The sequence below is a fragment of the Drosophila rhopaloa genome, unplaced genomic scaffold, assembly GCF_018152115.1.
Source record: "Drosophila rhopaloa isolate 14029-0021.01 unplaced genomic scaffold, ASM1815211v1 contig_115, whole genome shotgun sequence".
In the NCBI taxonomy this organism is placed as follows: domain Eukaryota; kingdom Metazoa; phylum Arthropoda; class Insecta; order Diptera; family Drosophilidae; genus Drosophila; species Drosophila rhopaloa.
Genome location: NW_025334990.1, coordinates 5,075,155 through 5,099,004, shown reverse-complemented (window position 1 = coordinate 5,099,004; position 23,850 = coordinate 5,075,155). Strand labels below are relative to the sequence as shown.

The 23,850-nt window shown below is 38.4% G+C and overlaps 1 protein-coding gene across 2 annotated transcripts; it reads right to left on the bottom strand.

Moving 5' to 3' along the window:
• Window positions 1-2,060: 2,060 nt before the first annotated feature.
• On the bottom strand, window positions 2,061-23,710 carry LOC108053381 (protein N-terminal asparagine amidohydrolase). 2 transcript variants are annotated; one of them, XM_017136011.1, is made up of 7 exons: window positions 16,520-16,785; window positions 4,959-5,307; window positions 4,703-4,885; window positions 3,951-4,159; window positions 3,730-3,891; window positions 2,646-2,759; window positions 2,061-2,385 (listed from the first exon to the last, which is right to left on the bottom strand). In XM_017136011.1, exons 2-7 carry the CDS (start codon window positions 5,209-5,211, stop codon window positions 2,374-2,376), a joined length of 933 nt encoding a protein of 310 aa, XP_016991500.1. In that variant the 5' UTR covers window positions 5,212-5,307; window positions 16,520-16,785; the 3' UTR covers window positions 2,061-2,373. The 2 variants fall into 2 exon arrangements, with proteins under 2 accessions (XP_016991500.1, XP_016991499.1); XM_017136010.1 differs by lacking the exon at window positions 16,520-16,785 and adding an exon at window positions 23,571-23,710 and having other exon boundaries at window positions 2,061-2,759.
• Between the last annotated feature and the right edge of the window lie 140 nt (window positions 23,711-23,850).

Genomic DNA, 23,850 nt, shown 5'->3' with positions numbered 1-23,850 from the left:
CGAGCAAAATCTCGTCATGAAAGCAAAAACAAAACGACCAGAAACTGGGTCTGTGAGAGGAAGAAAGACAGCACAGAGGGGTAAGGTGGGAGTGAGAAATCAAACACAACACGTGCTTTTATTACGTTACAAGCAAGTGTGCGTACGTGTGTGTGATGCAACTGTGGGAGAATGCAAAAACGGGTGGGACAAAGACGACGCATGTTTACGAGGGCCTTTTGCGGGTGTGTGCGAACGCGACATAACTCGTTTGGTGGCTAGCGTTTTTGCTTTTATTCTGCCAAGAATATTTTGGTTCTTATTGGATTTTTTACACTGCACTAAACATGTGGATGTCGGGCCAAGAACAATCAGTAAAAACACAAGATACTATGCAAATTTGAGTTACTTCCGGGGATTAATACACTGAAGAGCTTACGAATCAACCAATGTTAAAATAACAAAGTTTTATCTTGAACTCCATATGTTTGTACCTTATTCTTATTCTTATTTGTATATTCGACATACAAAAAATATACAATTCAATTAAAAATACACGATACGCGAATGCACTGCGTGAGAGCGAGAAGCGAACTAAGTTTGAATTTTGCATTTGGAAATGCATTTTCCGCAAGTTAGGTGCAGCAAAGAGAGAGAGAGAGGGAGAGTGACACCGAGATAATATGAAAGGGAGAAAAAATTGCAGAGTAATAGAAAGAGAAGAAAATGCCATTGATTATTTATTATTTCTATAGTTAGTCAATTTATTTTAGCTCTCTGCAACAACGAGTATTTGAATTTTGTCCCCCAGCATAAATACATTAATTAATTCATGAATTTATTAAATTAATTCAAACAAACGAAAAACTAAAATCCCAATATTAACGCAACATGTTTCCCAGCAACAATTGTCGATCAGGCACATCTGATCTTTAGTCATAGCAGTCTGCTTTAGTCAGTGACCAGGCTGAAACAAATAGTGCTGCTGATACGTCTTCTTTTTATCTAAATGTTGAGCTTTACCAGAGATTCACGAAGCGGATCTAAATTTGAAAAAGCAGACCGTAAAATCAAGAAAATTTGTTTAGACAAATTCCGAACCGAAAAAATATCACAAAAAAAGATTATTACATTTACTGTATTTGAGAAACTAGCTTAACAGTGGGTGGAAGGCCATAAACCCCAGACACTTACCATGCCTAAATTCTTTTCCAAGACAACTACCACAGTGAATCATTAATAGTTGTCTGTTACTTGAAAAACAGCTAAATAATTATGTTAAATTTAAACAATCTTAAACATCAGACTCAGGATATAACTATGAATACTTTAAATATATTATAAGCGGAATTTTAATTCCCAAGTCGAAAGAACACTTTCAATTCCCCAACGTACGAATAGTGATTAATAAACTAATCGTTTTTCAATCATCTGTCACATACTTTAGGGCTCCATTTATGGACACAATGCAATAAATTATAAAGACACGAACCTTTTATGGCGAAGAGCATTTTTGGCCACGGCGATATAAATGAAAACTTACTATAATATAGCAACTCCCTCTGTTGCTGAAATTTATCAATAATAACGGGAAAACTGAGAAATTGGGGAAAAACCGGGAAAGTTCAGTTTGACGGTCTGACAGCACTGTGTTTTGCACAAGGGTAATACGCGGGACGGGAGAACTATTCGATCACCTTACACGGAAAACTGATCGCAGCAACACCCCACCACCGTCTTCACTCGACAGCACTTTTCTATCGCGGAAAATGCGGCGGAACGGAGAATTTCGGGAAACACAGATTTGAAGTCAGGGCAGTGTAACTACCTTTATCTGACATTTTTTAATTCATAATTCGAGTGAGGAAACTAAAATAAATTTTATATTTTTTAAATTAATAATTAATGTTTTAAAGCATTTACGAGGCTTTATTCTGTAGGGGAACGTTCAATTTATTCTTCTAAAATTCAAAACAAAAATAAATATACCCATATTTTAAATGAATTACTGGTAATAAACTCCTCCCAATGTGAACACCCATATTTAATTAAAACAATTTCAATAACTGCTACATTTTTTGTTTGTGTGTATGTATAGCCAAGCCATTTTTATATATTTTTCTTAAACTTTTGATTACACGTTATAGATACAGCTAAAATGATTGCATTCGAAATGGTTTCGTTTCGTTTACAGGGGGTATGCGCATATATATTTAGCTAAGAATCTCTTTAAATAGTAATAAGTTTTTTTAATGGGGTCACATACATAAATATTTACATGCATATGTGCACATACAATTGTAATAATTATTGATCATTATTTATCGCTTTCACGTTCCCAGTTCAGATCCATTTCTAAGGCTCGTCCCAAGCATCCGTCTCCAGCGTCGGAACTCAATCTTGTATCTAATTAAAAAGAGATTATGTCGCATTCATCAATTGCAATTGCAAATCAGACGATAATTACAGCATATACGGATTTATCAGAATATCAACGGCAATTACAGACGAATACAATCAACTCAACGATTAAAACTCAAACAAAGGCAAGCAGAAGCATTTGCGGTGGATAGCGACAATTAACACATGCACCAGCTAATTAACACATCTGCGACATTTTCGAACTGCGTAACAACTAAACACTAAAGTAAGCTTTAATATCTAACCAGCACCCAGCAACCCGTGCTATCATCCCGCCGGAAGTAGCGCGGCCGATTGTCCCTGAAGACGGTGACGGCGGGAAACTGGTTCTCCTGGATAAACCTTATGGTGGCACGCGTCTGAAAAGGAAAATAGTAATAAGATTACACAGTGAATAATAAGCTTTGGAAAAAATAAATAATAAAAACTGTAAGACCTTGTTTTTTTAGTTCCATTAAGCTGCACACTAAAATCTATCTTGGTAAAATCAAATAATTATACAGTGGAAAAGCTCCAACCAATAATTGTTAATAAATAAATTTACCAAAAAGTTACTTTAATAATTTCGTAATATCTACAAGTTAAAGGTAAATTTAAACAAAATTAGCAGTTTAAATTCTCTAACCGACAGAAAATAGTTATTAGGACTAACTTTTTACCATTGATTACAGTAAGTCAATATTTTTACCACAAAAACTGTAACTTGAAGTAGGTAAATACTGTAGTAATAAGTACTATATAAGCAATCACTCCTAGTCAACATGGTCAAAGTATTTTTAAGTTAGTTATATTATATTTTGTGTGTAACCCTGGATATAGATTATGTGTGCTTTCCCTGGTTATAAAGTTTCGATAAGTATGTTCGATTCTTGAGAAATGCACAAACGAAGGAGAACGAGAACTTTCTAAAAAGCGTGGCCGGTGTGATCGGAAGGCATATATAAAATAAAGAGCAAGAATACTAACAAAAATCAACCTTTTAGTGTCTTAATTAGAACCAATTGGTTTACAAGTAGTTACGTAAGCAAAACAGCAACAAAATAAATGAACAAAATGGAGTTAGCAACATAAGAATACTTAATGGTAACCATTTTTCAGGCTTATTTAACCGTCAATACGTTACAAAATGCAACTACAAAATACTTGGTGACATCATTTTACAATAATTCTGCAGTGCAAGTTTGTTGATTCAGCGAAGCTTATCTATTATAAAAAAATATTAGGTGTTGAAGTGTTTTCTTTTGCCAATGCAAACTAAGAAAGCTTTTTCTCTGTGTTTACATCTTAACCAACTATCAGCGGGGGATTCACACGCAAATGCAAACACACCTGGGGAGCAAAGTGAGGCGGCTCCACGTCGGGACTGGAGGACAGGTGCTGCAGCAGAAACTCATCCGTCTGGGAAAGCCACAGATCGGCACCGCGCAGCGGATCGTAGTTGAAGGGTCCAATGCGAAGCATACCCAGCGAGGAGTCGTACACATCCAGGACCTACCAAATGAACGGAGTCGATTAGTAAGGTGACATGTCAGGGATCAGTTCCCACTTACCGACTGTGCTCCCATAAAAATACGAGCATCGCGCAACTCCCGATCGGGTCCTCGGTCCGGAAAAGAGGCCGGAAAGATCTCACCAGTCTTGATGTTGACTCCCACGCCGTAGATTATCGGGCAGCTGATCTCGCCCCGCATCATGGTGTTCAGCTCGCCCACGCACGCCTGCGTCAGATCGATCTCAAGAAGGTGATTGTGGAATGATTCTGCAACAGCAAATAAGTATGATAACATGGATTTCAAATTTGGCAAGTAAAACCACAAAAATGGAAAATAAGCAGACGACTTATCAGGACAAATTTGTTTCTAAATGTTAAGTGAAATCGGATACAGTGGCTTTAAATTCCATATTTATGATAATTAAAAAAAATATTTTTGAAATAAACAAAACGAATAGCGTTTCAATTTGAAATGTTTTTGAAAGAACAACACTAGTTTCTAGTTTATGGGCTTTAATAAAGGCTCTAAACATTAAAAATATAAAAAGTTTATAATGTTTATATTAATAGGTGTGAATTACTTTTTAAATTTTTTTTATATTTTTGAAAAAAAAATCAATAGTTTATAAAGCTTTTAAAAATGATTTGAGATCTGAATGAAAAGTTTTTTTACAAGACTTTCATATAAATAGATTTGAACCGGATTCAAAAGAAAAGGAAGCCTTCTAAATTCTTTAGATTTTTAACTTACAACATTTTTAAACTAAGTCCACATTAAACAGTTAAAAAAAAATAGAGAAGTCAACTCACGCATGATGCTGAAGAAGACGTCCTCGCCGTAGCCCTTGGCATCGCGATAGCCACCAATCAACTGCAACTCGATCCGCCCCTCCGCGTAGCCAACGGCCAGATCCTGAACCCGCGACACCATGGTGCACACAGCCTCGTCCACGCCACTGCCATCGAAGTGAGCCAGAGCCACAGCTCCAGATCCTGCCGGGAAATGGATGGAATAAGCCAGGGTTAATGAGCCAAATGAAGCCAATTTATGGGGTGCAGGACTTACCCGAGTGCCGGACCACGACGATAATACAGGTGGTGGCATCGTCGGCGCCGATGATGTTCACGTGCTTGTCGTGCGGAGCGGAGGCGGCCAGCTCCCGCTGTCCCACGTAGAGCAGACCCACCGGACCCACCGACTTGGCCTGGATGGAGTGCAGCTGCTGGGCGTAGTCTCTGTAGACGGGATGCTGCAGGAACAGGCTGTTGGTGTCCATGGGACAGTCGTCCTGCAGCACGCCGTTCAGCACGAGCACCATCCTTGCAGTCTGTTGTGTCCCTTCCTCTTGACCCTCTGGCAAGGGTTCGCTTTAAATTACTTGGAGTTTGTCCCGGACAAGACGAGTAGCAGGCAACTGTGAGAGGTGGAAGGAGAACACAGAATGACTTAGAATCCAATGGAGATGGGATATTACAACAGCTTCCCTTTCCCCTCTGCGAAACTCCAACTTCAACAGAAGCAGCGAGCGGCATAAAAATCAATTTACGATGCCCGCAACCGCCGCAGATTTGCATGTTTGATAATAATTTCATGCAGCCCGGCTGAGAAATATGTTTACACCTCGATCCCTTCGTGGCTGACTCGTAAATTTAACCAGCTCTCGAACAAAAAGTGCAAATAAAAATGTCAAAAGTTGTGGGCCTGCGGCTGATTCGATTCCCTGCCCTGCCAATTCACCAGTTAACCAACAATGGACACCCTGAAATTGGTTCGCAGAGGCGTGGTTTAAAAGGGGGTCAACTCGTGGCTGTGGAGGGGAAATCTAATAAAACAATTAGAAGGCCATTGGAGGGTCATCAATTTACGGAGTGATACCCACTGCCCATATGGCCGGCAATTGAGGCAAACACCCGAAGTCACAGATGTCACACCAAAGTGAGTAACCATTAAGTGGCCGTCCCAGCGAATTAACCACCAAATGAACAACAAATTTAATAGAATTTAATAATTAAATTTAGTACTGCTCAACACCACCCTGCTTTTGAGTGCAATTGCATCTCGAGTTGAGTCAGCTTCGACGGCTAATTGAATTATTTACCTACGGATGCTGTCTAGTTTCAATTAAGTGGAATAAAGACAAGTTAAAGTTCAAGTATAAGTGCATATACGAGTAATAAAACAACATCGTTGGAGCCTCATAAACATAAATGATTACATGGGCAGCACAAAAACAATTGTCAGGGCTAATTCCCGATGCAAAATTCGTTGTCTGGCCAAAAAACAAAAAGGTAACAAAAAATAAACAAAAATGCAAACAAAGCCCGAAAGAATCCCAGCCAGAAACAACACTATTAACTCGGCTCGGGCCGGAAAACAATGGAAAACGCTGTGGAAAACTCAAACAGCAAAACGTGAAGAGCTCGGTCTGGATGCTGTATGCTGGATGGTCCAGGAACCCAGCTAGGATGGCAATTGTTATGCTGGTCTTCGGCCTGCCTGCCTGCTCTTGCCTGGAAGCAATTTAGCCGCGATCATGCATGAATCTTGATTAGATATTCAACGAGAAATAATTTGAAAATGATGACAGTTGGCGATAGGCGCGCTCCACTCTTAAACCCAAAGGATGGATGGCCACAGTGAGAAAAAAGGGCTTTATAAAATCAATAAAAAAATCATAATCAAATAATTTAACATATTATATAGAGTGATTCTTTAATATTGGATATTTAAAATGGAATATGACAATTATCCTTAGCACATCCCTATTGATAGGAACTACTACTAAATTAGAATTTTTAAAATGGATATTATCCATTAATATTAAATATTAAATAAATATTAAATAATATTAATATTTAAAGATAGTTAAAAACAAGAAAGGAAAGCTAACTTCGGACGGAGCCGAAGTTGATATACCCTTGCAGAATATTCTGTAAATTATATTCTTCAAAATTATTCATATGATGTATTCTTAATACTCATAAAAAGACCCAACTTCCTAACTTTAAAAACACCAAAGTTATGGCATTTCCAATCGTTCAGTTATATGGCGGCTATAGGATATAGTCGTCCGATCCTTATGAAATTTGGTAGGTCGGATTGATTGGCCAAAAATAAAACCCATAGAAAATTCCAACTTCCTAACTTTAAAATCATCAACGTTATGGCTTTTCCGATCGTTCAGTTATATGGCAGCTATATGATATAGTCGCCCGATCCGGCCTGTTCCGACTTATATACTACCTGCAATAGAAAGACAACTTTTGGGAAAGTTTCAAGCAGATAGCTTTAAAACTGAGGGACTAGTTTGCGTAGAAACGGACGGACGGACGGACAGACGGACGGACAGACGGACATGGCTAGATCGACTCTCCTGGTGATGCTGATCAAGAATATATATACTTTATAGGGTCGGAAATGTCTCCTTCACTGCGTTGCAAACTTTTGACTGAAATTATAATACCCTCTGCAAGGGTATAAAAACTTGGTTTTCTAGATGTTTTTGGTTTCTAAAATAAAGTCAAGTTAAGATAAGTTTAAAGAGAAGTTCAGTGGTATTATAGTACCAAAATCAGAAGATATTTACAAAGCCAGCAAAAATATTTTTAATTTTTTTTTTAATTCTATAACAAAAATACTTTTGTTTCATCAATAAAATCATATTACAAAATGTTTTTTTGAAATCAAGACAAGAATCTGGATATTTCTTCCCTATTTTGTTGGAAGAACCACCGAATATTTTGGAAATTCACACCTGATTTTTGCTGTGCAGGAAAACGATCAGGGCAATGGAATGGAGCAGGAAAAGGAGCCGCAGAATGCAGGCGATCTATGTAGGTGAGGCAGGATGACCGAGTTTCCCCCAACTGATTGCTAATCAAAGGCCCAAAAGTTCTGTTGACTCTGGCTGAGCGGGCGGTCTTGCCAGTCACTTCGTGCCTGGGCCAGAGATTCCCTCCACTTGATAGGCCCGAAAACCAGAATCCCAAGAAGGCCCAGCCAACGAGGAGTCCCCAATCCCGGCGTGATCGATGGCAGTCGAATGGATGGATGGTTGGATGGATGGATGGATGGCGGCGAAAGAACGCAGCAAACAAGGCCATCAGAAACGATTCAATTCATTAGGCCGGCGACGAGTCTATTACGAGGACTGGTCCGGAGAACTCGTTACGGTTCTGGCTTATAACAATCACAAATTATGGGTTTGTGGCCGAGCGCGGAAAATGATCTTGTAGATTTAACACTGATAGCCAGTGCTCGGGCCGAAAACAGGTTCCATTTGTCTACTACTGGCCGGGCATTCTTGGCCACATGATTGATTGCAATTTTGACGAGTGCAACGGCGGCAGCAACTGCAACTGACAGCAGCAACAGCTACAACTGCTACTTTTCCTCTTGGTACTCTTGGTTCTGGCCAGGTAATTTACACCCAACCACTTCGTTTTCTGCTCATCTGTCCAACTGTCCAACTGTCGGAACACGTTGGCCGCACATTTCAAATTCTTTTGGACAGCCCTTTACACGACACAATTGTCAACGAGCGCGAACAAATTTCAGCCAAAATACGAGCTGCAACACAACTCGTTTTCTGCCTGAAATTCCGGCCAAAATGAAGAAATTGCCGGCGGGAGGAATCCAAAGCCACCACAGGGGAAAAGGAGACCTGAGGTGGAGGAATCAAAGCGACTTGGATCTGGCCAAATCTAAAGCTTCAGTGGAAAGCCCTCTTCCGGGTTCGTGATTTTCCTTTTGTTGCTGCTGCTGTTGCTGTTGCTGATGCAGTTGCTGCAGCAATGGTTGTTGCTGCTGCTGTTGCAGTTGTCATTGTTTTCCACACATTTCATGGCCAGCATGCGGAAATATTGTAAAATTAATTTCAATCGTTTGTTAATCGAAAGATAACTTTATACAGTCGGTGGGTTTTGCTCTCCCCGGATCCCCCAACCCAGTTTCCCTCCCATTTAATGCCGCACTGACAATTTAATTTGGCCCAGCTGCAGTGGATTGTTTTGGCCCTGGTCCAAGTCCAGGTCCAATGGTTTTGGCCAAACGTGACTGCCAATTGACTTCCACACAATTTCGCTTTGGCACGCAAATATCGTGAGGCCGGCTACCTTCCGAGCTCCCCAAGAAATGGTCACCAAGACAAAAAAAAAAGAAAAAGAAAAAAGGAAATCGAAAGTTTACATTGAGTGGAAGCTGGGCTTCGTGTTCCTCTCTGGCGGTTACAACTTTTCTGGGATGCCAAAATCAGCCGAAAGAAATAACAACAACCCTAGGAACAGACTGAATTGGAGTTGACATTTCTGGCCATGTTTTTCGTGTCGGTTTTTTTGGGTCTAGACCAACGACTCCGTCTTGCCAATACATGTACATATGTCTGGCCAAATCCGAATATCCAAAGTCTAAAGTCGGAGATTTCCTGAATAGCTCTAATTAGAATTGCCGATCGTCGTGCTCCCCGTGGCTCAATGTGTTCAAATCAGCAATTCAATTCTATAATTCTATTTCATCCAGATAATGATTAATGATGATAGGTTCATTATACGCGTACTGTCATCGCCTCATTCAATTATAAATGCAGTAAAATAACTGGAAGTAAGTTATGACTTGGAACTCGGCTGTCAATCACTCAGCTGATTTTACAGGGAAAGGGAGTGTCCATAATAAAGAGTTGACAATAGTAACATGACAATACAAAAAATAAATAAAGAAGATAAAAGTAAAGTACAATTGCCTTTGAAAAGGCCACAAAAAATAGCAAACCTTTCATTATTATCTTGCATAAAAAACACATATTCAAAATATTTTTAGAAGCTGCCAGATAAACACAAAAATTCTGTTACGAGGGGAGCTACAGAATTTCACCTAATTGTCAGAACATCACATTTTCCGTATTTAAATGTTTTACAGAAAAATTTTATGCTTTTAGAGTTATTTACATTAATTCTTAGGAAATACAGTTAGAAGAAAATTTAGAAAACCTTTTAAACTTTGGAATCTCAAGCTAACATCTTCAAAACTGGTTATTAAAAAAATATATTGTTTAGTTTATTGCACAGTTAAATTATATTTTAGTTGATTTTATCCTGTTCATCTTTTAAGCGCCAAAAATATATCATTTAAAGTTCTTCGGTTTCCAAAAATACAAATCGTAACCAACCTCGAAGTTATTTGAACTCCCAGGATATTTAGTATTGGATTCCCAGGATAAATTACCTATTTAGTGGCATTTACATTGCACAATTTTCCAGACTCAGCCGAAAAGGAAATCTATTTTCACACAGCAGTGAGGACCGGGAAAGGCGAATTCTCACTAAGTCTCTTGTCCCATTACTAAGTTGGGATCGTCTGCTGTTGTTGCTGTCGTGTAGTATCTGCTAAGTTGCCGGTGTCTCTGCATTTTTTTAGCGAATGCCTCCGCTTGCTCCTCAGTTTTTTTTTGTTTTCCTTATTTTGTTTTTATGGCTGCTTATGCAAATGCAAATGCGACTGTGGCGCGGAGTGTGCGTAAACGTTTGCGCCTTTTGTTCACATGGATGTGGATGTGGATGTGGTTGTGATTGTGGATGGGGTCCGCCGATTCCAAAAGCGTTGCGCTGCCGTCATGTCCAGTAATTAGCATAGCACACAGTCCCAAACGCAGTCGTTTTCTTTCGCTTGTTTTTTTTTACATTTTTGTTTCGCCGATATTGTTGCTGTTGCTGTTGCTTTTGCTGCTTGACAACCGCGGCACTTTGTTTGTCCTCTCCTCCGCAGTTGCACTCGTCAAACAAACCCGCCGTCGGTTTGCATTAGCTGAAACCAAAGTCTGACTTACTCTAACTAAGTTAAACTCGTTTGACTTTTATGGACTGCGCTTTACGTACTAAAAAATGAACTGCAAAATTCTCGGAAAATCACTGCACTATTATTATGTAGATTATATAGCAACGGAGAATGCGACAAGGATATTAAAAACGATTTTAGAAAATTCTTAGTTTGAAGGATATTCAAATTCAACGTTTTGTAGAAAAAGGTAAATGTTTATATTATAAACTACGACTGTTTGTATGTAATTATATATTATAGTAAAAGTCTGTTCTCATAGTTACAACCAGTAAAAATTTATTTTGAATTTTTTTGTGGTTCAGCTAATTTGTAGAGATATTTTGGAAATAATAATACTTTTTAATACAAGTTTTAGAAGGCCACGGTACACCCATATTTGGTAAATATTTCCAATATTGTGCATTCTTAATAACCAATTAGGAAGCAGTTTTTGCTCTAAATATCTTACAATTATTCCCAAATTCCTAAAAATTCCGATCAAGGATTGTCCATTGGATTTGCGTTTGTTTTCTTGTCTGATGCGCCGCCAGCGTAGAATATTTGCCAGCGCAATTGGACATGTTTTCCGTGGGCTCATTTCTGTTTTTATGGCCAAAACACACACCGACATATATACAAAACAACTGCAGCAGCAAGAAACGACAAAATCCACAGCAGTCGGCTGGCATTTACAACATGCCTACAACGTGGTAATGGTAATGGCAGACCAACTGCTGCAGCACCGCTGAACCACACCGGAAAAAATATATTGGATAATTTTGGAAGTGATCATTAAATTTACGGTATTTGAAATTCAATAATTAAATTCAATTTGACTGATAGGAGTTGCGAATTTAATTAATGGAACAAATTGTAGACATTATCGGTAGAAAGTAGTTCCAAAATCACTATTAATTCTTTAAAAAAAAAAAAAAAACGCGATTCGAAAAAAAAATATAACAACATTTTAAATGTATTTTTAAATAGGAATTTTTTTCAATCTATTACAATTTTTAAATAAATCCTTAAACTGATCGTAAAATACTTTTTCCCTTCATTTTGTTGACATATTTCTTTTCTTTTTCAAAGGGTTTTTTTTAAGGAGATAATTTCTCCTATTTACAAATTAATGAACTTTTTTTTCAGTGCCCTGCACCAGTGAGGCGGCATGTTGGTCCCGTCTTGGAATACCAAATTTCATAGCGGTACACTGCTAAATATTTTGCAGCAACAGGCAACAGTAACAGGCAACAACAACTGCCTACGTGCGGGGGCGGAGGTTTGTTTTTATAGCCGCCCAACCGCCCAATCGACCCTCCCCCTTTTGGTTCGGTGGTATGTAGTATGTGTGCACCACCGGTTTGATCTTGGGCATTCATTCCGCATGCGGCACTATAATTTATAACAACTGCTGAAGGCGCTCGCTCGCCGAGTGTGCGACTCTTGCAGCTCCTCGACTCCTCGACTCCATCTCTCCAACTCTTTTCTTTTCTTTTCTCTTCTTTTTTCCTTTATTTTATTTAAGTCTCCGCCCGGCATACGCGCTGCGTTCATCCTTTGTGGCCAGAAATTGCAGCTCATTGTTTGGCTTTGCCTTTTGTATACCCTTTAAAACGAGGGGTATGATGAAATGTCATCATTGTGATGTGATTTTAATGGTAGGCCTTATTAGTTTTATTATTTTCAAATTTGTTTTATGTTTGCATTGAATAATTTACAATTTGAGTTTATACCTTCAAAAGATAAATAACCGATTTTATAAATTATTTTGTAAACCCAAGATAAAGTTGGAATTATTCAAAATTGTAGTGTATAAAATTACTTCCTTTAATTTTCTTAGTTTTTTCTGGTATTTTAATTGATGCTAAGTTTATTAATTACAGTTATAAATATAAACTATAATATAACATATAACAAGTTTAGGCACCTTAATAACTGATCAACAATCTCTTAACAATTTCATATCTTTTAAATACATTATTGTAGTACAAGACTATTTCTCACTTCGGTTAAACTATCTATTATTACATCCATTGAATCCAAGACATTTAATTTGATTGATCTTTATGTAAGAGAGCCCCAAGCTTAAGGTCTTTAGAAATCGGTTCATAGTAAGGGTATATTTGTATTTCCTAGGGTATATAGATTTCGCCATAAGATTTGTCACTCCTCGATTTTGTGGAGTGGAGTGGCAGGCACGCCTCTATCTGCAATGTGCGATCTATTGCGACGGGCGCTTTCCTTTGAGCGGAGCAACTTGGCCTGCGATGGCTGTGGAGCTGGCTGGGATTGCATGGCAGGGATTGGATGGCAGGTCTCCAAATCGGAATGGAGCAGTGTGAGCTGGGACTTGCCGGGGAGCATCTAATGGCCGGCGGACGCAGCTCCATTTCACCAGAGATTGATAGCAGTTGACGCTCGTTGCGCAGCCATTCGGCTTGCTTTGGTTTTGAAAGCCTTCGAAGGAACTTTTATGATTCGGCCAGGTGAAAGATATATATATATGAATATATATTTCTGCCCTGCTCCGATGGAATCTGAATAGATTTCCTTCGACGCTGCTGCCCGGTGTGGTGTGTGTCTCTCCGGCCTGATTTATAGGAAGCGATTGTGCATTTTGCAAATTACGATGTCTCGGGAGCTCTAGGGATTATTCGCTGCCCGGCATTATTAATACCTGAATGCAGGCACACCAGCAATAACAACATAATCATCGTCGGCTCTTTGGCCCTCCGCCCCCCTTGCTCCTTTCTCCTTCCGCTGATTGAATCTTTTATGTGTGGATTTAGGAGCCATCAGCGGCAGGAGCAGCAGCAGACAGACCCGGAGTTGAAATTAAATATTTATTAAATCGACAGCACACACACACACAATAGCATATAAATCAGCTTAAAAACTATTCAATGAATATTCCAATCAATAGACCATCGCACACAGAATAGAAGGTGAGTTGGTGGGTGATGTTGTTGCCGAAGCTTTAGAAAATCTCTGACCCTTGACAAAGTCGAGGGAGGAAATTAAAATGTTGCCCAAATGAGATGGCTACGGTTCAGCCATAGATTAGTGCAAATTGCATAGAAAACTCAATACTGAGAAAAATAACAAAATTCACAGAATTGGTTTTAACGATAGTAGTATTAATAGCAGTTCTGGGAATTATTTGCTTTTAATCTTACTAAGACTAGGTAGTGAAAATTGCATATGTAGAAAACGCATTACTGAAAGAAATACCAAAATTCGAAGAATTGTTTTTAAAGATCGTATAATTAAAAGCAGTTCTGGGAATTATTTGGTTTTAATCTAACGAAGACTAGGTAATGATTTGCAAATGCTAGCAGTTTGCCAAATTGACGGTTAAGATATTTTTCCTTGTGTATTTTTCATCCCCGTTTTTAAGACATCCTTTTGCTGATGCAACCTTTCAACTTCTGTCGAGAATCTATTGCAGCAATTATGTCCCTTTCTTGTAAGGACCTCTGACGAGTGACCGGCAGACAAGTTGGGGCCAAAAAGGGAGTCGAAGGCAGTCCAAGTCATTGTCCTCGGGTTACACTGACCAATTTCGAAAAGTACAAATTGAGCTGCACTCACCTGGCTGCCAAGGGGGCTATGCATTGTGCATTGTGGCAAGTCGAGAGTTAGTTTAATTAATTCAGCATCGAAGGCTGTAAACAAGCCTCGGCCAACAAACAGGCTGTCTTTGACAGCTTACTCGAAAGAGGTGTACAGGCACTTGTCGTCATTCAGTTGAGCGCTTTTTCGGCCCCCTTCCCCCCTCTCCACCTCACCACCACTCGAGAAAATCACACACAAACCGAAAGAACTTTGACCCTTGACTCGGAGGAGCTGGCTGCTGGGAGAGTCCCCATACGAAGTTGTGAAGTCGCCTTCAATTAGCGCTTTGGACACAGATATTAGTTGGAAAAACAGTTACTCCAATTTTTAATGGCATCTTTTTTTGGGACATTAAATGTAATAGAGAGAGTTTTGTCTTGGCTGTAAGTTGTTAGTGGTGTTAGCACATCTATATATCTTGGAGTCTGCCGGTCGCCATAAAAGATCTTCGAGGGAAAAACTAATTACAAAAGTCGTAAAGTCTTAGCAAACCTAAAAGGCAAACCAAATGAGATGTTTCGCCATCTGATGGAAGTGGACTCAGTCAATCTGACTCATTCCCATCTATGAGTACATACATGTGCCGACTATCAATAAATTATTAATATTATAAAACAAACAATTGTGTTTTTATATACAGTAAGCTAAAGCGAAAATAAACAAACATTAAATGCCGCTATCTGATGAAAAATTGTTTAATCTTTAAACATTATTTATGAGTACTTTTTATATGAGTTTCTTGTTTTGAAATATATTTGTTTTTTTATGTCAAGAAAACAAATGTGTAAACACTCAATTCACAGATTATTGGCTAATTAAATATTTTTTGAAACAGTATCACCCCAAATATATTTTTAAAGTTAATTAATATGGGGTTTAGCTGATAGCAATGGCATTGCTTTCAGGGGATTTTTTAAAAAACATAAATATTTGTTTGTTTCAACGAATATATTTTTGTTTAGCTCAATTATATTTGTATTAAATAGCTCACAATCTAGCCGGGTATCGGCTTTAAATTAAACGAACCCATTAAGGTTCTTGTTCATCGCTTTTTCCCTTCCACCGATAAAGATAGCCAGAGTACAATTATTTTTAGACCAGCTAATATTGATCATCCAGCCGGGCTTGATTGATCGCCAGGGATAGCAGAGGAGGCGCAGACTCCTTTTCCCAGAGCCCATGATCATCGATTGCACCGACGATCGATCCATTGGCCGGCGAAATAAATTGTTGCTACACGTATAAGACATCGTGTACGACAAGTTAAGACAACGATCTGCTCGCCTCTGCGGCTTCAGACTGTGTCTTGGCCAAGAGTCTCGGTTCTGGCCAGAGATTTGGGCCCAGCGATCCGCATCATGTGGCGTTGGTCGCTGCAGGATCGCCAGTCGCTAGAAGCCAGATCTGCACTCCGATGATCTTCTCCTTCGGTTGCGTGGACACTATTGCGCAGTGTGTCTATATCATTAATTAATTTAATCACTCGTACATGATTTCGCTGTGCGCCTGTTCGCTGCCAGTTCTTCTCACAAAAGTTATTAATTTCGAGGGAAAAGTGATCGATAGCTGGGGAAAACCCGGCGGGAAAATCGAAGATAAGGCGTTTGGGATCCCTGCCTGAATGAAGGCACACAATATAGATCTCTGATGCATATGGCTGGAATAATCAGTTTCGCCGGCTTATCAGCTCCTCGCAGCTCCGATCCCATCCTCTAGTAGCATCCCATAAATATTAACAGGCACAGATAAGACGTCATTTTTTTTGGTGAGTCTCGAGTCTTAATCTGGGAAATCGAATATGGCACCGGACGGGGCTCCAAGACAGATCCAACTCGCTTTCATGGGCAGAATTCATAGACAGAATTATTAAAATGGCGGGGTTATTTAACCTCAAACGACTTCCCAACTAAACTGATATTAGAATACACTTAATACTTAATACTAGGCTTTTTATAATTACCAAAATGTTTTATTTCTACCTAAAATAAACTCTCTAGCCACACCTAAAAACATTAAATTAAATGGTATTTGTCTAGGGTTTACTTCGGGCATTATCTTTTAGAAGGCACAATTATTTTCATTATCTGACCGCCTTTGATGTCGTTTTGCAGACTTTCTTGGCATTTAAGTGGTATAAATTTAAATAAATATTATATATTTTTGTATATGATTTACAAAGGGCATTATCTTCCAAAACTTACATTGACTTGCGATTTCTCTCTGCTCTTAAGAGTGTTTCTAGATAATAATTATGTTTTTAGTCACTTAAATGGTAAAAATATGGGATAGTTATTTTCACTGTTTGCACTAAGCCGATGGCATTTCTTTAGAACGTTTCTTTGTAGAACTTTTGTTTAGGAACTTTGTTTTCCTAGATTTTTATGGATTTTATTTAGCTAAAACGGCGGGTGCGCTGAATTTACCGCGAGACGACAAGACGCAAACCGGTATGAGACTCAAAAGTGACTGAGCCGAAAGTCCAAGTCGAAGTCGAAAAGACACTCGGCGAGAATAAAAGAGCAGCGCCAGCGCCAAAGCCTTTGGAACAGTTTCCATGTGAGCCTGCGTTGGGCAGAAAGGGAGCGCATGCTTGCTGCCGGCAACCTAATTGGACCCCTACTTGAGACGCTCTCTCTCGCTTTCGCTCTCCTGAGCCGACCTGGAGCCTCTCCCCCACTCTCGCTCTCTCTCTTGGGGAGGTGCGAGAGGGACGGCGAATGGAGCAACACGTGTTCTTATCAGTCGGTCATTGAGTGCTTTTTTTAGATGAGTGACTGCAGTTTGATAGCCATTGAGTGGAGTGCTTATTGTTTGAGTTTGGCTTAATTTCATTTTACTGCCACTCGCTTCGGTAAGTGGTCACTCGTTCGTTTGGGGTTGCACTTCTTTTGGTCTCCTAATTGGTCAGTGGCCAGCGCTTTATGTACTAACAATGCAGTTGGGATGGCCCCTATCTTTGCGGGAATGTAATAAAAGTAAAAAGTAAAATACAAGGGGTACCCAAAGAAAATTATGAGTAATGCCACTCTAAAAACCTTCAGAGAAATTAATCTAATTTAGGCCTGTCAGTAGTTCAATAAATCGTAAAAGATCAATGTATATATTTGTTAGGGCTTATTTTCTATAAAAATACCAGCGAGCCGGGTATTTAAAATTGTAACCATTTATTAAATTGGTTTAAAAATGGAAGGTGCCAAAAATGTTTAATTTTTTTTTATCAAAATTTTGGACTAGAATTCTGTTGTTAAAGAATAATTTTATGTAACCGAGACATTTAAAACAACTTTATTTTTTCAATCAAGATATGCAAATCTTTAGATTTTTTGTTGTTACATTGCAATATTTACCTAAGTACATAAGTGTATATTTAAAAGAAAACTATATTTGTTTGTATGCAACTTTAGTTACCGTCGAACTTTCATAACTGAACAATCCTATCTTAAAGTCGATATAAGTCGATCTAGTTTTATTGACAACACAAAGTGTAAATACTGGTAAAATTCTATAAGTCGAACTGTTTTTAATGGCAAGAAGGTTAGAATTATAGGTTTTTCCTTTGAGTTAAATTTAAATAGGATATATGTAAAACTGTCAAAGCCCCAAATGTGTACTTGACTTGTCCTTCTGAAACTGTAACCAAAAATACAGCCCTTCATCACTCGTATTCCTTCCTACTCCTAACTCAATTTCTCCAACATATTTCCCCAAAATGCAACCTTTTCAACCAATAGCCCCTCCCCGAATAACCACTTCATCCTGAAGCTGCCACAAAAGCCATTACGCACCGCTGTGAGATTGTAATCTAAGCTCTCGTTATTGGAGCAGGCTGGGATTTAATTAGACAAATGTCCCACAATTTGTAATGTCATTTTTCTCAGCAGTTGCGGAAAATCCGAATGTAAAACTTTTTGGTGTTGAAAATGCAAAAGGTGAACGAAGATGTGGAAAGGCGAGAAGAGGGGCGGCAGATAACACCCGAAGTAAGAAGGAAATATGTCTAATTTTGCACCATGTGGACAGTGGTCATTATTTTGGCCAGTGGTGGACTGAGGGGCGTATGGGGGGAGGGGGCTTACAGGTACCACCAGAAATCTTTGGCCAAGCCACTGTCCCGCCCTCTCTCTTTCGCTCCCCGTATCCCCATCTCTGTCGGCGAGTGTGTGTGTGTGAAACAGCATGCGGTCCCTCGACAAAAAATGAGATTTGCTGACCGGTGGTCATTAAAGCACATTTACAATGAGCCAAGCCATGTTGGCTTGTGGCTAACATGGTCTAAGCCAGCCCCCAAACCCCCTCCCACATCATCCAGCCCACAGCCATGCAAAATGACCAGAGACAAGCGATCAAATCGATGCCGAAATTAATTTATCTTGGCACTGGCTACCAAAATTTGACAAATTGCAAATGTATTTGAAATTGACTGCAAGTTGTTAGATCAAGAGGTTGGGCGGGGGGAAGTTTATCACAGGGGGTACGATATAAATTGAACGAGCTGGTCCTGATAGTTGATTAAATTTACATTCGGCTTTTGCAATATCTGGGCATTTTAATTATGATGTTTAATCACCGAGTTTTTTATTATTCAACATAATTTACAAGTTTTATGCAACTAGCTTTTGGTATTTTCCTTTTAAATCACTTCTTAAAAGTTATAATCCTTCGGATTGCGTCATATAATTTATATGGCTTCTGCTGATAATATAATTGTTAGTTTATGCACAATTTGTTTTGAAAATTTTGTTATTGCTTTAATATTATTAAAAAATCTGTTTTAATTATTAAAGTACACATTTGTGATTAAACAAAATACACATAATCAGTATTTCTAGGATTAATCAGTTGAAGTGTGCGTTTTTATTGTAAATTAAAGACAATATTCTTAATGATATTATTGTACTGATTGTTAACTTTTTAGGGCCTGCAAAGCAATTTTAAAATCTTTTATAAAATGAACTCTATAACTGAATGCCTTTAGAAAACTATAGGAATGAAATAATGTTTAAAAAAAAAAATTTCAAGTTGTAAATTATACCCTACATAATGAAGCGTGTTTTTTTCTTAAGTGTTCCTATATACTTTGAACTGCCCTTTCAGAAGGGAGACCCAGTCAATTAATCTTATCAAGTTGTGAACTCTGTAAGATTTCCCTTGCAATTGTCTATGTTGAGGTCTGATCAAACACAACCCAATGAAGCACCCATCTTTTCCAGCATCCCGCTCCAGAATCCGCACCCACCATCCATCCACCATTCATCCACGCAGTTGATTGCACTAATTGGCAATGAGCGTGACGATCGCTGGCGATGGACATCCACAACTGGACAACGCTGATGAGGAGCTGGATGAGACAATGAGACAAGATTTTCATTCATAAAATACTCGCTGAACGGGCCGGAAGTTCTTATATGATTGCAAATTGTGATAGGTTCAAAGTTAGGGTAAGCTGGAGCATATCGGAGGGCTTTTCATTATTTTAGTTTGGAAAGTTCTTCTCTGGATTCGTTGAGAAATTTGATTTTTTATTTATTTTATTTTACTTAATTTATCTGGAAATTATTGTTATTTATTTTAATTCTTAATGAGGTGTCAACAATTGTGAGATGCTATTATTTAAATTAGAAATAGAATTGCTTTTAATCAGTATTCTCTTATCTAATATTGACACTCAAGTATTTTTGCTCTAGTTGAACATTTCAGATTAAACAATTCAGATTAAAATGATTCTTAGAAAATTAACAATTACCATTTTTATATAAGTAGTAGGAGTAGTAATAGCTAAAGATAATTTCACTTCAAAATGTTCAATTATCATTCTATTTAAAAAGAAATAAGAAGAATAGTATATGACTTAAGGTATGTCTTCGTACTTGTATATGACCTGAAGTAAGTCTAAACTTTGCTTTTTAACTCTTCTTGAAATCGTTTTTAAGGATGTAGTAAATTCAAATGATAGAGTATCCCCGTTTCCGGTGGTTCACAATAGCAGTTACTTTATTGTTCCTATGTCAGCAGTCGCCCAAGTTCAAGAGTGTTAATTAAAGCAAAAGCCTTAATTATTGCTATTTGTTTGTTTTCCCTGTCACAGGGGAAGTATTTCCGCCAGGAGTGAGCTAATCCGGTCACAGCTGCCGTCGCTTTGGTCACCGTTTGGGGATCGCATTTCCCCGGCCCAGGGGTCAGAGTTCAAATGCAGGCAGAAATATGTAAATGCAGGGCGCTTGCGTGGAGCGATAAAAACAAATCGAAAAGGGAACCCACTGCTAACCGATTTCCACTTCAATTTCGAGCCGGGTCATAAACTTGAGAGCATATTGGAGGAGTTCTGGGCAGTGGGTTTGGGAATGGGAATGGGTCACGAGCTTGGCTTGGTGCAAGCCAAATGCTTGTTAAAGGGCGGGTTCGCGATTGTTGCTGTTGTGCGGTTGCTTCGTGGCAACCACAAAAACAAATCAGCCGTAGTGGAGCGGAGCGAGGCATCCGCATCGGCATCTCCATCTGCATCCCGGCAATTGGCAAATTCGATTTGCAATTTTTGTACTAACGCCGGAGGATCCGCGCAAGAGCTGCTGGGTTGAGCAAACAATTTAGAATGAAGTGCAATCGGGAGTCAGAAAGTTGATTTGCAATTTCATGGCAGCGGCAATTTGCACCTCATCATCATCATTATCCCGGCACATCTTTCTCCGGGTGATGATCTTTCAATCGTTCAATCAGGCGGTCCAGCGAGGCGAGGCACGTGCAGGTTGCAACCTACAACCCGTAACCCGTAACCCCTAAACCGAAGTCCATAGCCCCACAGACCGAGAATTACAACGATCTTTAGGATGTCCCACATATTTCTCGCTATCTCCCAACAGAAACAAACTATTCGTATCATTTTGGAATTTCACCGGCTATCGTGGCCGCAGCTGGGCAAACCAGGAAGTCTGCCTGCAACAAGTTGCCGCAGCAATGAGAAAAATTTCGCTAGATAAATAATGCATATCTCACGCACTAGCCTCGCGGTCCAAAGTTGAATTAAGGCTCTGTATTACACAGATAAAAATGTCGTTTTAATATCAAATTTAATAAATTAATAAGGTATAAATATGCATACTATCGTTAAAGATATCCAAATACCTAGATAGATTTGGCAACGAAATACTTATACTACTTTTGCTAAACATTAAAAATAACATTTGAGAAGTCCAAGTAAAATCGAATTGGACCTTTGTTATTTAATGATTTATTTAATCAAATTTATTATTGAAAAATAAACCTGAATGTTAGAGTAACACATAAACAATATTGTTTATGAAGTTACATTTTTATATGACATTATCGGTTCGAATAGTTTAAAAATATTACTTTAATATTGTTCTTAATGTTGTGAAGGAAAATAACTTGACCCACAGATTTTGTATATCGAATATGCGACCAAATTTGGTGACATTTTTCTCGGTGCAGCTGAAGTTACTGCTTTTGGCCGTTTAATGAAGGCCTAGATCCGATGCCTGGCCATAATAAGCAATGGCCAACAATGAAATCTTTGGCTCCAGCTCAGGCCAATTTATGCGATGGCTTGCAGTCTGGGTTTCTGGCTTTCAGGCTGCATTTTATTTGGCTCTGCTGCTTTTCAGCTCCCTTCTCGTGGCTGCGTGTTTCGATTTGGCGCGATTGCTTGGTTTAATTTAAGCCCTGAGCTCGCAGCCTCGCCGAAAAGATTCATTAATGTTTGATTTTAGGTGCTTTTCTATTTACTTTTTCCCAAGATCAAGCGAGATTTACGCCAAATTGCCAGTGCCCGGAGCCTGGGCGAAGTATCCGCCGCTGTCCCGCAATCTCCTCAATCTCCTCGATCTCGTATTCCTCCCCCGACTTTTAGTTTTACCGTTTCCGATGCCGTTTTGATAGACAGTACGGGCCAACAGCAAAATTGGTTCATTAAATGCAACTGTTTGCTTAGTGGAATCGAAAAAACACAGCCACAGATAAACATCCCTGTTCTAGTTTTCTACTCCCACGAAATTAAGTGAAATCGAAATTAGGAAACTTTCCTATTCCGATCCAGTATTGCGGAAATACAATTGATTAACCTAAATACCCTTCTCGAGTTCAGAAAGTTCTAGATTTATAATATTAAAATTATTAAAACTTGAACCTGACTAGATTTGTGTTAAGTATGAATGTAATAAATTGGAACTTATTTATAAACGGAAAATGAAAAATTATATACATTTTCTTATTGATTTCAGGTTATGATAAAAATGTTTATTGTTTAATGGTATCAAATATAAAATATTTTTAAGTTGTTTTGTGTCAAAATGAGTTTAGGCAGGCAATCATATAAAAAGTTTATTGAACTCAATCTGAATAAGTGACATGATTCATCGAAACCTCATTCAAACTTAAGAGTTCAGATGAATTATAGAAAAAAGTTTCTTAAATTTGTTTGCCAACTTTTTATAAAACATGATTTTATGGTTGTGTCTTGTAAACTGCTATGCATGCTTTTCTGGGAGAAAATTTTAGAATTGCGGCAACTTTTAACGAATAAACTGATTTTTAAACCCCAAAGGACCTTTTTTCAACTATATAATTTTAAATTTTAAACTATTTTTCTTTTGCTTATAACAGGTTATGCAGTTTAAACTATTGTAAAAGTAACAACAAAACCAAACAAAACACAAGTATAGTTGAAAATATATATTGCTATAGCTCCAAGTATGTAGATCGGACTTTTTTTTTGCATTTAATTCACTAAGTCTTTGGCTTATTGAATAGAAAAATTTAAAACTGCCATGAAGAGCCTCCATTCCGAATTCCTAAAATAAGGTTTGCAAATGACTTTTAACTAGAGTATTACTTGCAACCGGTTTTTAAAGATGCCCTTAAATGTGACAGCCCTCCGATCAAACTGCCTGGTAAATTATTGTTTAAACATTTACAAATTGCACCCACATGATGGGCAGCACAAATAATAATTCGATAATGACCAGGAAAAGACGCGTGGAGTGGGAAATTACAATGTGCAACCCGTCCAAACGCCACGCGATGAAATGACCGCATTAAATACTGCGGGAAATGTAATAAGCAGGCGGAACATCTCCCCCGCTTATTAATATCGTTACTTATTGCCTTTCCATCCCCAAAATTAAGCTGACTAAGCAATCATTAAACATTTGTTAATAGGACAGCTAGAAACCAACTGGCCGCCCTTTGTTATTGTTTTCGCAAACATATGGATCTGGTTGGAAATCTATATTTACTCACTTTTACATAGCACCAAATGGTTCCTCGATTTTCACACTTTTTGTTTCTCTTCACAATTTTCAGTTTAAGCTCATAGTTTATTGGTTTTTTGCTAATTTTTATTTGCTAGCAGCAATATGTTGTTTATTTCTTGCTTTAAGTGGGACCACACACAGGTATTCCCAAAATACCACCTGAAATACCGCCAGTGAACGAATACCAAACAGCTGTTGCCTGCACAGTGATTTTAAAGTACTCAAAAATATTTTGAATTATTTTTTTTTAGTACGTATTACATATA